The sequence below is a fragment of the Leucopleurus acutus genome (assembly GCF_964270905.1).
Source record: "Leucopleurus acutus genome assembly, chromosome: 11".
NCBI classification, from domain to species: Eukaryota; Metazoa; Chordata; class Mammalia; order Artiodactyla; family Delphinidae; genus Leucopleurus; species Leucopleurus acutus.
Window position 1 is genome coordinate 65,072,188 of NC_139152.1, and position 17,373 is coordinate 65,089,560.

The window sequence follows — 17,373 nt, forward strand, 5'->3', positions numbered from 1 at the left end:
AATAATATTTCTGAGGCTTAAAGTAGGCATTTTCCCCTAACATAATAAAACTTAAGACTAATACACATTTAGAGTAGAATTTTAATAAATACAGAAAGGTGAAATGGAGGATGTTTTCAGCAACACTACACTATCGTGGCATTATACTAATGTTATACTTTGACCCAACTATAAATGACTTAAAGTCAGTTATCAGGTAAGTTTCCATTTAAGTATACTAATAAGTTGTATAATATCTGTTTTCTACGTTTCTCACAGCTTTTTTTTTTTTAAACAACTAGTGACTTAAAACATATGTCAACTTTTACGGTATTTTCTCTACAGCTAGTTTGGTGCAACTGATCAAATTACAAGTTGGACATACTTGATCAAATTATTCCATGCTCATGTCCAAGATATATAAACAATTAGATTTAAGCCTATTTCTGTATAACTAATATTCAAGAGCTAAGATTCTAAAGCAGACCAACAACTCTTAAGCTTATTGTTTATTGGTTAGATGTGAATATGCTTTTTATTAGACAACACTTAAGCTTACTGTTTATTGGTCAGATTTGAATACAGTTTTATTAGATTATACATTTTGTAACTAAATGTTATTTCACAGTGACTCTAGTAATCAAATTCTATTGCTTAGGGACTTCCCTGGTGGTGCAGTGGTTGGGAACCTGCCTGCCAATGCAGGGGACACAGGTTCAAGCCCTGGTCCAGGAAGATCCCACATGCCGCAGAGCAACTAAGGCCATGCGTCACAACTACTGAGCCTGCACTCTACAGGCTGCGAGCCACAAGTACTGAGCCTGCGTACCACAACTACTGAAGCCCGCACACCTAGAGCCCGTGCTCCACAACAAGAGAAGCCACCGCAATGAGAAGGCCGCACACCACAACTAAGAGTAGTCCCCGCTCACCACAACTAGAGAAAGCCTACGTGCAGCAACAGAGACTCAATGCAGCCAAATATAAATAAATAAATAATAAATTGATATATATATATAAAAAATTCCATTGCTTAACAATGGAATGTTCCCCAAATTGGATAGACTATATTAATATTAGCAGAGATTGGGAGGGGTGGTAGCCTGCTTCTCATGTGTATTCAAGACTCACATTTACAGATGTAATTTAACTATTCCCTGCCAAAAAGAGGAAACTGAAATGTTAGATAGAAAAAAAAAAAAAAAATCAGCCCCTATAGTGCAGTAAAAGAGTCCCTTATAACTTTAAGGAGGAAAATTCTTGTTGTTTCTATACATTAATACAAAATTCTACACAAATATAAACCTTAGATTTGTTAACTAGAAGCCTCTATATTTCTGTGACCACAAAGATTTCCAAGCAAAGAGTGATAACTTCATAATTACTATAACTGTGAAAGTTGAAAATTCCATTCTAAGTGTGTGGGGGGAGAAGAAATACCTTCAGTATCACTGAAATTGCTTGTAAAAAATATGAATGCTAAGACTATATTGGTCTTAAAAGTTTCAAAGACTATGTAATTAGACCTTCCAATAACCCTAAAGTTTATTATACAACTGATTTAAAATATACTTTTCCTGAAATAATCTTTCTTGTAATGGGATGGTTTATATTACAAAAGGGAGGGGGAAAGGCCTATGTAGAGCTTAGAAAATGTTGGCAAAGCACGAACTGTTTTATGTGAGTTTAAATAAAACATTCTGCTTCATTAAAGCTTAGAATGGTCAATAAGGAAATTCCACGAACATTGTCTTTACAGGTGCAGTGGCAGATCAGCACTTGTAAAGTATAAACAAATATAAAAGCATATGTGAAATAAGATCAGACAAATACAGGCCCAGTAGAATATAGTAAAATAATACTGAAGTTATTCAAATAAACTTGAATAACTTCAGTATAGCCCTTGGTAAACTATGGCATACCATGGTAACTGGCCCTCAGGACTAACTTTAAAATACCTATACTGGTATATATAATATACTAAGATACAATGTTGAAGATGAATGCAGAACAGAATATCTGTAATGTACAATTGATAAAAATAACTTTAAAAATGAGAATAAAATAAGGACATTATCAAATTAACAAAGATTTTAAAAGGAAAAACTAAATAATAACCAATATTTGTAACTATAAATGAAGTATAACCTTTAAAAATTGTGAATCACTATATTGTATACCTGTAACTTGTATAGTATTGTATAGCAACTGTACTTCAATTAAAAAAAAAAAAAAAGGAAAAGCTCATTATTCCCCTCCTTTCCTGAACGCCTTAGTCCTAAAGCCATTAGGTGGGGCAGAGCAAGGTGGGGAGGAAACAAGGTGGCCCCAACCAGGGTATCAGAATACCGGAACACTCCATGAAGAAGAGCTGCTTGGCAAAAAGAATCAGAGTCCAAGAAAACTGAGGCCAGCATCCATACAGCAGGGGGACTTAGCCTGGCATGAGAAATCAGAGCATGAGCAGAATGAGGAGGGGTCTACAAAGCATGAAAGGGAAGTTAGGTTATCAGGCCTGAGGCAAGGTCAGAAAGGGAGTCCCAGGAAGGGATACTGAGAGCCCCAAGCATGGTGTGATGGTCATCCATTCATGAGGGGGGCCCAAAATGGGGATTTAGAGCCCCAGAAGGGTAAAGAAGATGTTCCCTCAAAAAAGGCAGCCTGGGGCTTCCCTGGTGGCGCAGTGGTTGAGAGTCCGCCTGCCGGTGCAGGGGACACGGGTTCGTGCCCCGGTCTGGGAGGATCCCACATGCTGCGGAGCGGTGGGCCCGTGAGCCATGGCCGCTGGGCCTGTGTGTCTGGAGCCTGTGCTCCGCAACGGGAGGGGCCACAGCAGTGAGAGGCCCGCGTACCACAAAAAAAAAAAAAAAAAAAAAAGGCAGCCTGGCATGGAGAATTCACAGCCCTTGCAAGGTGTGGAGAGCATCTCTGTAGGGCATGACCAGGGCTGATGTGCCAGAGCCCAAATAGGATGAAGAGAGTGTCCACAGAGTGGCAGCCTGGCCTGGAGGTGTCAAAACCCAATCAGGTGATAAGGGGTCCCCATGACGGAGTAATCCAGCATGAGGTCTCAGTCTGAGCAGGAGCAAAGGAAGACCCTAAGGAAGAGCAGCCTGTCACAGGATGGAGAAGCTAAGCAGGGTAAGGACGGAATCCACAGAGGGGGTGAACTGGTGTGAGGAGTCACAACTCAAGCAGGGTAAAGAGGGCAACCTGCAGCTTCACAAGGGATGCCCAAGCCTGAAGAAACTGAGGAGAGTGTTCATGCACAAGGTAAAGCCAACGTATGATGTCAGAACCCACTCGCGGTACAGAGGGCATAAGTGTGGGGAAGGAGTGGCAATGGGAAATAGGTTACATATAAGGGAATTGACTAAATAAGAAAACACATTAAGAATAACGGGAAACAGGTTCCTCAGTGTCACAAAAGGGAGTTACAAATACTAGATTTAAGTCTTGTGATATTAGATTAGAATTGGCCATATTGGTATAAATTAGTTTCAGTATCTACATAGATAGATGTAGTTACCTAGGTAGGTAGGCAGGCAGTGGACAAACAGATATGTATACGTATGCATGTACATAGAGACACACACAGTAGGTCTGTACATAGAGAGGGACTACAAATGGTGACATCTCAATAACATGAACATAACTACAGCCCAGATCTTGGCCTCACAATATCATTTTCCAGTAAAAGGAATCAGGGCTCCTTAGAGAAATAGCTGCTAGCTTCCAAGACTGGAGTAAGAAGCTAAAGATGAGTCTGCATTATCTTATTATGCCAGAAAACAAAGAAGTATTCCAAGAATGATGGAGATGTAGCAAAGGATACAAAAGGTTAAAGGGGCTCTCACTGGCCGAATTTGGAATAAAGTGACTATTAAAATAAATAATGATGTGCTGTGGTAGGCAGAATAATGACCCTCAAAAGATGTTCACATTCTAATCTCTGTAACCTTCAAATATATTAGGCTACATGGCAAAGGGAAATTAAGGTTGCTAATCAACGCCACTAAACAGGGAGATTATACTGGGTTATCTGATGGGCCCAATGTAATCACAAGGGTCACTGAAAGTGGAAGAAAGAGGCAGAAGAAGGTCAGAGGGAGATATGGCAAAGAAGAAAGGTCACAATGCTGACTTTGAAGGAGGAAGAGGGACAAGGAATACAGGTAGCCGCTAGGAGCTGGAAAAGGCAAGGAAACTGATTCTCCCCTGCAGCCTCCAGAAAGGAATGCAGCCCTGATTTTAGCCTTTGATTTCAGTCCATGATTTTATTAGTCCAGTGAGACTTCCAACTTACAGAAGTGTAAGTTGATAATTTTGTGTCATTTTAAGATACCAAATTTGTGGTAATTTGTTATAGCAGCAATAGAAAACGAATACTGATGGTAAGTAAAACCCATCAGATAAAATAGGTAATAGTGAGTTGATACAGATATACAGATATAAATAGATGATAGATAAATGGACAGAGATAAATAGAAAATTTGATGGAGATTAAGATATCTACATGGTTCAAAGCACTTATTCACAAAATACTTATTAAGAAGGGGCAGTGAAGCCTGGCAAATACCACCTTCATCACACGACCAAAGTGATCATCATCAGCAATGGAACAAACTAAAATCATGTGTCACCTGATAGGATACACAATGAGAAAAACATAGCACCAATTTTGTGATATTCCTGACAAAGACATACAACCTGAATCTAATTATAAGTAAATATTAGATAACCCAAACTGAAGGTCACATCACAAAATAAATGACCTATAATCTTAAAAAGTGTTAAGATTAAGAAAGTTAAGGAAAGACTGTATCAGACTGAAGGAAACTAAAGAGATATAGTGACTAAATAGAACATGTGATTCTGAATTAGACCCTCTTGCTATAATTTAAGACATGACTGGGACAACTGGCAAAACTTGATGATGGCTGAATATGTTAGATGGTAAAAGAATGTGTCAATTTTAATTTCCTATTTTTAAGAGCTGCGTTGTGGTTATGTAGGAGATCTTGTTTGTAGAAAACACACAGTGTAGTATTGGGGGTAATAGGGCATCAAGTTAACAACTTACTCTCAAACATTTTAAGGGAAAAAAATTCTCTGTACAGTACTTGCAACTTTTCAGTAAACTTGAGATTGTTTTAAAAGGCAAATCAATAAATAATCAAAGAAAGGAGAAAAATAAAACTCATAAATGTCCTCTCACAAAATGCCATTGTTTACATAAACTGATAAACTTTTCTTCATAAGTAATTTAGGCAATATGTATCAGAAATTTTTAAAATCTTTAAAATGCATTATGGGGAATTCCCTGGCGGTCCAGTGGTTAGGACTCTGTGCTTTCACTGCAGGGGGCACAGGTTCGATCCCTGGGGGAACTAAGATCCCTCAAGCTGCAAGATGCGGCCAAAAAATAAATAAATAAAAAATTTTAAAATGCTTTATGGCTTTTGGCCCAATAAGTTCATCTCTGGTAATCTGGCCAAAAAAAATAATTCAAAACACAAAAAGCTTATTTAATCTCCACAGATGTTAATTCCAGTATGACTTATAATAGTAAAAACGTTTAACCACTGAGGATTTGTATTAATGGGAAATTTGTGTCACCTATTACACACATTAAAAAAGAAAATTCTATGCCACTGAAAATAATACACAAAGAGTTTTGAATAACATGAAAAAAAATGTTCATGCTATAACACCTACAAAGAGAATTTTGGCAATACCATCAAAATTACAAATGCACATTCCTTTTCACCCAGAAATTCTAGTGCTAGGGTTTTATCCTACTGATTTACACACACATATGCAAAAGAACATATATTAAAAGGTTTTCACCACCACATTGTTTGTAAAAGCAAAAAATTATATATAACCTAAATGACCATCAACAGAAATTAGTTAGAAAAATTATGATACATATATAAAATAGAATATTCTGTGTTTACAAAAAAATAATAGGGAAGCTCTTTATGTACTCCACAATATTAAATGAAATGAACAGGATGCAAAACAGTGTGCTAAAAATTAGTGAATACATATATAGACATATATATACACACATATAGACATAAATTTGTTTATGGACTACCTCAAGAAGGATCTAGAAGGATGTGCAAGAAAAGAAAGCACTAGTTGCCTCCAAAGAAGGTAACCAGGTAGCTGAGGAAGACTTTTTACCTACACCTTCTTACGCTTTTTCCATTTTTTAGCATGTGATTGTATGCTTCTTTTAAAATTAGTTAAGCCTAAAGTTTAAAATTTAATAAACAGTTCATAAAATACATAAGGAGACCAAACTAGGTAATTTCCCGTCTTTTACATTTTCATTTTTTTTCAAATTTTCTAATTGATCATGTATTATTTAATCAGAGAATTAATATATTACTTTAAAAACTGGCATATTATCTAGGGAAAAAACATGGTTAAAAATGTGTAAAATCATAGCTAAAAATATAAGAAAAAAATATAAAGTCTCATTTTTTATTACCACTACTCCATATTATTTGAAAAATGCCAAACAGAAACTTAAAACACTCTAACCTTTCACAGAGCTTACTGTTATGCCAAATTCATGTTCCCATTTCATTCTTCATTTAAAAAAATTTGTTTAACTGATTCACATACATAATGCTAAGAAACAAAATCTCTCTGTCCTATTCAAGAAAAGCCTTAAAACAACCAATGATGCCAATATTTTCTCTCTCTTTTTGTTGTTTTTGAAGTTGGAGTTATAAATAAAATCTATTATCTTATCTGAGTAATAGAATATGTGAGTTTAGGTAGTAACTCAGAGAGAGGTCAACTATGTAGACAGAAAAGTTCCTGTTCCCATTCCAACTTCAATGTGGCAATTTGGGATCCACGGGAGAGTTTTTGCCTCACTTTCATCCTAAGCACATAGCCTGGAATATACGTACTTAAAACCAAGATCATCAGTGAGTTACATCCTAATTGCTAATGAAACAAACAAACAAACAAAAATGAGAGAAATGAAGGGCAGATCTAGGAAGAGACTAGAAAAGCTACAGGAAAGAAGATAAACTGGATAAGGCAGAAAGCTCCTCAGAGAGCCCGGATCAGCAGAGACTGCTACATATCTGGGTATAAACTTGGAAATAAACTAAACACTAGGCTCCTCAGCTTTGACTGGGTAAGGAACAGAAAGAAATCAGCCCTCTTTCCAAAAGCTGCTGCCTGATGTTAAGTGACATGACCAAGAACTGAAACCAGTTCTAGACTCAATCAAAATGCTATATTGTCTCTATCCCAATAAATTAAGCCTATTTCTTCTCCTGGAATAGGCACAGATTTAATTTCAACTTTGCTGTAATACACAAAAACAAAGGATACAAAGATACTTTAGATTATGAACAGTCACAGAGGTGCTGAGAGAAGCACTGCTGCTTAGCTTACACTATGTTATAATAGGGTATTCTAGCAGTAGCAACTGCAGTACGGGGGCACAGACAAACCCACATTACCATTCTTCGCATCAATGTATCTGCCTCAAAGAGCAGAGGAAAAAGTTTTGCATTCACATCCAAACCATTTCAAAATATTTTGCCTCTCTCTGCCAAATGCCTTCTATCATAACCTTGCAAATTAATAGACAAGTTTACATTTCATTTTTTTCATCAGTAAAACAGGGAGATATGTGTACTGCTCAGAAACTCCTTTTAGAGTAGTATCATAATAAAATGCACTTAAAAAGTCAAAGCTGGAACTCTGAAAAGACAACACAGTAGCTTACAATCTCAAAATGTCATCAAATTAATTTAAGATTAGATTTATCAAGATAATTCCCAAAGTACAGTTTATATGGAATGATTCTGAAGAGTGATTTGCTTTAAACTCAGGCACCCCAATGCCAACAACTCCCAATTTTCTGTGCTACAAGAAGCCAAGATAACAGCTAATTGGAAACTGACTTAAATTTTGTTTTAAAAAGTATTTTATAATTACACAGAAATATGGGTGTTTCTGGCAATTCACAATACTACATGTTGTGTTTTATTATTATGTTGAAACATTTGACTTGGTAGACACTTGTTATTCAACTCTTTATTTGCTACATAATTCTAATGCAGATATCAGCCTAGAACAGTACTCTCCACTCACTTAAAACTCATTAATCCTTACTTTTTTAAGAGCAAAAGGGTAATTATTTTTCCTGCTTATTTTTACAACAGATACTGTTTAAACCTGCTTAGTCAGTAAATATTCACTGATCAGGAACTAAGGACCAAATACTGCTTACGTCAAAAAGTATTTAGATATAAGGAAAATCACTGGTTAAATCCATTGGAAGTACTTAAATGGAGTTGATGCAACCAAAACGAAACTGGAAAAATTATTAACAGTAACTTAAAAATTGTTAAAATAGCTAGTGACATTCTAGAATTTTTAAATACTCACTTGTAACAGATAGGAACTTCCTGGATCTAATAAGCTTACAGCCTCATTTTGCATCGTGTTCTGTTGTGTAATTGCATCTTCTCGTTTCCGCTCTTTCTGCCCAGCTTCATCATCTTCATATTCATCTAAGCACTGAAAGAAAGAATAGTTTCCATTTTACTTCTATATAATATTAATAAAATGTTTTGATAGTACGTGAAGATACATTTGATAGCATTAAGAAATACTAAGCATTCAGAAACTACACAATAAAAGTGTTCCTTTCAACAACTGGTACATTTAATTCCTATAAACTAAATTATCTGCTTAAAATCCAAACCTCTACATTCACACCCTTGTCAACATCTTTCTAGGCTCTAGGCTCTAACTACCAGTGACAAGGTTTGCTTAAAGGTAGGGTTCACTCTTTCTTCATCATTCAATCTTCAAGTAAATGGACTACCTTAAAGCACTTTTTGGAAGGTAACAAAAGACACACCACACAGACATGGAATGTAGAGTCTAACGGGAAGGGGTGTGTGTCTGTGTGTACATGTGCAGATAATTTAATAATAAAAGCCACTGAAGGTGTGTGTGTGTGTGTGTGTGTGTGTGTACGTGCGCACATAACTTAATGTTAAAGGCCATTTTCTACCTTAGTAGCCTATAAGTATCTTCACCTAGGGAGTAAGTCTTCTACAAACACTCTGTAGAAGAATTTACAATTTAAAAAATGTGTTTAATTTGGAATTGCAGATATTAAAAAAAGAGAATCTCAGATGATGGGAAGAGCATATGGAAAAGCTTACATGAAAGGGTGCTGTTTAAAAAACCGAATCACCACCTGTGTTATCTATCCAGACTTTTTACATTAATAAAAAAAAACAAAACCAACAACCCATAAACAGAAACTAAACTCTATCCATTACACCCACTGTGAAATAGGTCATCTGTTCCTTGTAACTGAACACATTCTTAACCAATACACTGCCTGTGTGTGTTTTGTAAGAGACAAAAAATAAATAATATCTCTGCAGGCACTTTGTAAACACTAAGACACTGACCAAAGCACAGAATAGCAGGAAAGACAACAGTATTTACAAATTGTACAAAGAGAAAAGAAAGGCTGAAGCCACTGTGCAAACCAAGAAGGATCCCTGGAGCATCTGAAATAGGAGAACACAGAAAATAAGCAGCACATTCAAAGACACAAGGTCCATAGCGGGGGGGGGGGGGGGGGGGGGGGGGGGGGTATGGAAGAAAGCATCTGTTTGACATGGAGTCTTAAATCAGGATGATGTGGAGGGAAAGCTGGGGGACAGAATGGAAGGGATGAATTAAAGAAACAAGTAGGCTGAGATTCCAGAGAATGTTTAGGGTCTCTCCTGTAATGCAACTAACTATGTGTACAGGTGTCACCTGGCCCTCTTCTCACCCTGTGGGAACTGGGGCTTAGGTAACTGGTACAAGAAAAATGATAACACTGTGGCTACTGCTATTGCTGTGAGGAACAAACTGTTCTTGACTCCCAGGAGACTAGTGTCTTCTGCCAGGATCCATGAAACCAGAGCAGGCTAACTCGTTAGCTTGTAAGCAGGGTAAGATCTCAGATCCTTCAAAGTCCTTGACAGAGGTAAGTATTGGAAAGGCATATGCTCTGATCACAAACAAATACAGATAATAAATAGCCTAAGAAGTCTAGACTTTTCATTACATAACACTGAAACACGTTACAGTGCTACAATTCCCTGGAATATAAGTAAAACATGATCAAAACTGATTTGGGGAAAGGAACCTGTATACAGCAATTCAGAGTTCTGATTAACAGGGACCAAAAGTGGAGAGACTAAACAACATAGTAGGCAATGGGATCCTATGAAAAATGATATATCTGGGAATTCCCTGGCAGTCCAGTGGTTAGGACTCAGCACTTTCGCTGCCGGAGCCTGGGTTTGATCCCTGGTCAGGGAACTAAGATCCCTCAAGCCTCTCAGCATGCCCCCCCCCCCAAAAAAAGATGTACCTTAGGTGGAAACAGAATCAATAAAAGGAATCTAGTAAAGGGTACTAAAGTTTAAGAAATTAGTCCTGATTAGAAAATGAATCTCTCTTAGGACTTTTAAAAAGACTTTCTCAAACCAACAGACAGTATCATGTTTTATGTCAAAATATCAACAAAATTTAAATGCAAAGCCAGAATTAAGACACTGATGTCCACTATCAACAGGGTGGTTACCATCACTCTGGAAGTACTATTTGGTAAAACTAGGGAAGAAGAATAGAGACTTCAGCATCAGAAAGGCAAATTTTCATCATTTCAAATGATACAAATTTATCAAAAATATTTTAGAATTACTACAGTTCCTTAAGATGGTTTTTCATTAAGCACACAGCAATAAATAGCTTCTCAGAGTAACATCAATAGCTAGTTAGATTATATAATTTTAAGAGTAACCATAAAAATAAACTAAAAAAACTTTATGAAAAAACTATAAAACTTTACTGAGTGGTATAAATTAAGATCTCTTCTTAAGAAAAAAAACTAATACTGAAGGTGTCAATAATCTGTAAATCAGTTCATAAGGTGAATTTATTTGGAAAGTAAGGGTGGATCATCTGGATGCATAATTACATAAGACACCCAGAAAAATTACTTCTTAAAGAGAGTTATGACAGAACACTCACTCTAACTAACACTAAAATGTATAAAACCACAACACCGAAAACTATGTGATAAAGATACTAGAACGGAAAAGAGAATGGAGTACAGAAATTCTTCAATACATAGTACTGAGACAAGAGTCAGCAAGACTATAAGACCTAGAAAGAATAAAAAGTGGTCTCATCTAGCCTTCTACTCTGTGAACGCAACCATTCTCTGGTACCTGGGCTGTAAAAATCCCTAACCGTAGGATCAAATGTCAGTAGCATGAATTCTTAAATCATAGAGTAATATAGACTCACCAGCATTAAAAGAAAGCAGAAAAAATAAACTTCAGTAAATGTGTGATAAATGAACCAAGATGAGACAAATTAGGGAAATGGACTGTTGCATCCCAAGTTAAAATTCTGAATGTTCTTTTTTTTAGCAACACTCTTACACCCACTGACCTGGGAACCTATTTATCACACATACTATCTCTGTGGAGAGTGTGTACATCTTACTTTCCAGGAAGCTTTTAGAATAGGGATTACTTGATGAATCACAATTTCCCTCCAAAGTTCTTCTAGAAACCAGTATAGTTCTTTTAGCAACAAGCATCTTACAAATTCCTTAAACTATCTTACTTAACGGGGGATAACTACACCTGGAGGAACCATTTGGTAGAAATGGTGAGAAATAAGAAAAGACTGAAAGCAAAAAGGAACTGAGTTAATTGACAAAGGTGGGTAAAGACATCTCCTATTCTATTTCTTGTAAAGATTAATAATTTTCTAAGCACAGAAGCTGGCTGGTATCCTCAAGGGAGAGAGCGAGTTGGTCTTTAAATAAGTACTAGCAAAAATAAAACCAAAAAGAACCCTAAATATTTTTTAAAGCTTCTTTCTATGAATTATAAGCTTTTTATCTGGGAGGGGAAAAGATGAGAAGAAAATAGCTACTGATTTTATAGTATACTTACAACAGTAATGTGGGACTGAATCTCCTACCTCTCTTCTCAGCTCTCATTTATAGATAAATGTAATAAACATGTAAAAGTTATTCTCTCCTTTCACACAGATTAGAGAGGAAGTTGCATGGGAACTGAGTTAACAATTATTTGACACAAACCAAAAAGTCAGATTTTATGAAATGATAATAAGCATCACTAATTCTCATCAAGCTCTTTGCTCTTCCCAAAGGTACATTTAGAGTGTTAATATTTTAGCAAATAAAACCTCAGAACAAAAAAGGAAATGTATGATTTTCATTGCTAATAACAAAGTATCAACACTGAAAAAAAAAAAGAAGCTACTTTGAATAATTTTTTATAACATGTAAGATTATTGCTCAGATCTGACAAAGTAACCAAATAAAAAGAAAATGGATTTTTTGTTAAGTCCTATTAGTTGGATTCAAAAAACTGTACTTCATAGGAGCACAACAGAAAGTTCAGAAATAGATCTAAATAGACATTGTGTTTACAATAAAGTAGAAACTCTTACTGGTAGGAAAGAATGGGCTTTTTTTAAAACACATGGTTTGGGGATAACTGGATAACTATATATTTTTTAATGTGAAATTGGATTTATTCCACATACTAGGATAAATTCCAGTACATCATTAAAAATGAGCAAGGGCTTCCCTGGTGGCGCAGTGGTTGAGAATCCGCCTGACGATGCAGTGGACACGGGTTCGTGCCTGGTCCGGGAAGATCTCACTTGCCGCGGAGCGGCTGGGCCCCTGAGCCCAGCGGCCATGCTGGGCCTGTGCGTCCGGAGCCTGTGCTCCTCAACAGGAGAGTCCGCAACAGTGAGAGGCCCGCGTACCACAAAAAAAAAAAAAAAGAGCAAAAATTTGAACACTCTGCCGAAGAAAATATAGGGGTGACAAATAAATACATGAAAAAAAGGCTCAATATCAGTACTTATTAGGGAAATGCAAATGAAAACCACAATGGGCTATCACTACATACCTACTGGAATAATAAAATTAAATATCGACTAAAATTAAAGTGTTAATGAGGATTTGAAACAACCGAATATCTCCTATATTGCTGGTAGGAACTAACAGTGGCGTAGTCATACAGGGAAACGCTTGGCAGTTTCTTATAAATTTAAATATACGCTTACCATATGACCCAACAATTCTACTCCTAGTTAGTTACAAAGAGAAATGAAAACATATTCACTCAAACCTTACACAAAAACTTGAACAAAAAAAAAAAATAAGGGCTTCCCTGGTGGTGCAGTGGTTGAGAGTCCGCCTGCCGATGCAGGGGACACGGGTTCGTGCCCCGGTCTGGGAAGATCCCACCTGCCGCAGAGCGGCTAGGCCTGTGAGCCACGGCCGCTGAGCCTGTGCGTCCGGAGCCTGTGCTCCGCAACGGGAGAGGCCACAGCAGTGAGAGGCCCGCGTACCGCAAAAAAAAAATAAAAAATAAAATAAAATAAAATAAAAATCAGTTTTCATAATAGCCAAAAACTGGAAATAGTCCAAATGCACATCAACTGGTGAACAGATAACCAAGTGTAGTACAGCCATGCAACAGAATATACTCAGTAACAAAAGAATTATGCTAAGACACCAGGAAATGAAGACTATATGCTGTGTGATTCAATTTCTGTAAAATTCTAGAGAAAGCAAAGTCATAGTAACAGAAAGCAGATCAGTGGTTGTCAGAAGCTGTGCCTGAGGGGAGCAGGCTGACTAGAAAGGGGCAGAATGAATGATGGAAGTGTTCTACATCCTGATTCTCATGGTGGTTTGCCCAGTTGTGCATATTTGTCAAAATTCATCAAATCACACTCTTAAGACAGTAGCATATTATTATATGTAAAAGACACCTTAATAAATATGACTTAACAAAGAAAGAAATATCGTGGAGGTACTGAACAAATAAAATGAGTTTTAAAAAAAACTGAACCTAAATCTGATTAAGACTCTAGATCCAACTACCAACTAAAGGAAATAGAGGGAATAGAACAGTATATTAGACAACACCATGGAGATGCAATCATGAAAATCCAGATTGTGGGAATAGAGAAGACCACAGAGCAAACAGTCATCTGGGGCTACATAAGGTTTGTTGCTTTAAAAAAAAAAACACTTTAAAAACCATTCTCAGCTCTCCATCATATAGAAATAAGCCTCTGCTGATCCCTGTTGTAACTATAAAATACAAATGGCCAGTTCTTACAACTAATAAATTGTAAGAAGGGGAGAGAGAGGGAAAAGGAGAAGAGAGCCACAAATTTGAAACTCAAAGGACATATGAATGAATATCAATATATTGACCTCATTTGCATCCTTACTCAAAGAAACTATTTTTAAAATAATCATTTAAGAGACAGTTTGAACAATGATGAAATCTGAAATTAAGTCTAAGGAGTTTCATGAGATTAAGGAACTATATTTAAGGTTTGATAGTGATATTGTTCTTTTGTTTTAAAAAGATTCCTTATATTTTAGAGACATGATGAAATCTTTAAGAATAAAATAATAAGTCATCTGAGATTTGCTTGAAAATAACATAGGGATAGAATGGGTAGTGTGTGGTGGTATAGGTAAGACAAAACTGGTCAGGAGTTGATCACTGTTGAAGCTGAAGGATGTGGACATGGCGGACTTCACTGCACCATTCTCATGACTTTTATATTTGACCAAAATTCTCACAATAAAGTTCTAAAAGTAGCAATAAAATTTGACTGTGCACTGACTAAGTAACTAGAACTAGGTAAGTATCTTTCCTATGAAGCATAATATTTCTGCCTCTAGAGAACAAAATGGTGGAATATTATTTGAAAACTGTTTTCAAAGAAATGGAAATGTTTGCAATTTAACGTAGAGTGGGAAAAAATACCATGATGAATGATAAAAAGAAAAATATACATTATCTCTTGATTTTCTTTTTTTAAATTTATAACTGCCTATAAGTTATATTTTAGATTAAAAAATATAAGAACTCAGATTTTGGAATCAGAGAGACCTAGATTCAAATCCCACGTTGGTGAATTAAAATAGTAATAGCATCTACTAGTAACTGAATATTTTCTAGGTGTGTAGAGAGCACTGTTAAGCTCTAATATCTAGTATTTCAAATATAGGTAATTTTCACAAAAACCTTAGGAGGTGGGTACTACTTTATATAAGAGGGATGTGAGGATTAGAATTAAGTAACAGGACACAAAGTTGTTGAGGGGTACAGTCAGAACTCCAACCCAAGCAGCCTAACCACAAACCTCAACCTCAATTTTCCAACTACCAGTTGTAACCTATTCATCTGTCATGAAATCCATTTAGTGCTCTGCAACCCAGAGTTTATTTGAAGAAAAAGAAAAGGAACAGAACAGAAAATATCAGTGAGCACTTTTCTGTGAAACTTTGGTTTCACATTGTCTCGTGAGGGTCCTGGATCACTTTGCAGAACACAGAATTACTGGAAGTTACAGGAAAAAAAAGAGTGGTTATGAGTTGACTATTGTTGTAGCTGGATGACAGTTATATAAGGGGGGTTCATTTACTCTGTATTAGCTCTGTGTATGTTAACTTTTTTTCCCCCCATTTTTAAAGGGACTTTTAGGTTCTACCAGGTCTCACTTCCATGTTTATTTCAGTCACTGACAGCAGACCAAACTTCCCCAGGTCTCACCCATTCACTTGTACAGACTCTCATTTCCATACCACTCTGTACGGTCCCTAATCTGACCCAATCCTGTGTCCTTCCTCTCCCTTCCAAATCATTCCTCTGTGCGCCCTCTGGAATTCCTGCTGATTAACATTTTGCTTTCCTCAGCTACAGGATGAAACCTAGTTGGCTCCCTGAAAAAGCCCTTTCCCCTGTAGCTCACTCAACTGGAAGCTATTTGTTTTTGAAGTTCTTTCATACCTTTGGGCCTGGTGGTAGGATTAGTGTATTCTCTGACTACCTCTCTGGAGTAAGTATCTCCTTTGGCCACAATGCTCTAGGCCAATGATTCTTATTCAGTCAAAACCACTCCCTACAAAGCATGGAATTTTGTGGTGGCATTTTTGGTCATATTGATGACTAAGAAATATTACTTGTTTATGGATTGGAAGCATGAAATGGATATCTTGCATTTGAAAAATTAGTCCCTCTAAGATAGAACTGACCCACGTCCCATCCAAATGTAAAATGTAATACCAAAAAGTCATGCAGGTGAAAAATCTATTTATAATTATCTGAGCCTAAACATATTTTACGGGGTGGTGGTGCAGGGGGGCGGGGGGATGGGGGAGTGGAGGTTCCAGAGTTTTAAAATACATACAGATTTTTCCAGGAAGACAACTACCCTTTAAATCCAGAGAACATGATATTTCATTTGTTAGTAGCCTTATTTTTTAAAGTTGCTCAACATTTTGGAAAAGGTCGCTGACAGCAAAACTATTTGTGGTATTTGACTCACTAATAAAGCACACTTTTATCAGTCCAAAAAAAGGTTTTTAATAATCAACATTTTATAAGTTCATAGACTAAAATAACTAAACAGGATCCATTTCATGGTAGCTTTTCCCTATTAATTTGAAAAAGCAGAACTCCACAAAAGTCAGGAATCCAGAAAAAGCAACCAACATACCATTTGCCTACTTTAAACACAACTTGTATTAACATTTTTAAATGCTTCTAATATATGGAGAAGAGCATATTCAATAGAACTTTTTACTTAATAAGAATTCTTCGACAGTAAGTAAGCCTCAACAATCATCACTCATAACTATTATTTATCTGAAACTATGCACACACAACTAAAGAAAATACAATTTTAAAAAATATTTCAAATGCATTAAAGATTGTTAAAAATAATTTTTAATAAAATAAATGCTGAAGCCAAGTTTTGACACTTTCATAACTAGAATAAATTGTGTGGTATACTATCTAGTTCTTGGAAGAGCTCAGCTAGAGATTGCTTCACATTCCTTTTTCTTTTTTCACATTTGTTCCCTTTCATAAGTGAGGAGTCTTACAAATGAATTAAACAATTCATTCATCTCCAAACACTATTAACAATAGTTCTTAAAATCCATTCAAAAATACTAGTCCCCTTAATTTTCAGAATCCCTCCCCAAAAGTGTAATATCATGTTCTTCTTCCCAAATGCCTGTCTCTGTAACCTATGAACACCTGATCTTAATATAAGGAATCCACACAAATTCCTTAGGTGTTTCAGTTTTTCAGTAAATTTTTGCAAAGTATAATTACTTCTCTATAAAACTCTAACACTAGGGAATAGCACAATATTTTCAACATATGAATCAGAATGAGGAACAGAATTACAATAGAACTAAACAGCCAAGTAAGTTTAACTGTATTTATGTACAATAAA

The 17,373-nt window shown here is 36.2% G+C and overlaps 1 protein-coding gene across 1 annotated transcript in view; it reads right to left on the reverse strand.

The window, feature by feature from the left end:
- PAWR (pro-apoptotic WT1 regulator) overlaps positions 1 to 17,373 on the reverse strand; it is a 100,273-nt gene that overhangs the window by 27,120 nt on the left and 55,780 nt on the right. The window contains exon 3 of the mRNA XM_082850420.1: positions 8,410 to 8,541. Within this exon, the coding sequence (XP_082706546.1) occupies positions 8,410 to 8,541 (132 nt within the window). The remainder of the gene's footprint in view (positions 1 to 8,409; positions 8,542 to 17,373) is intronic.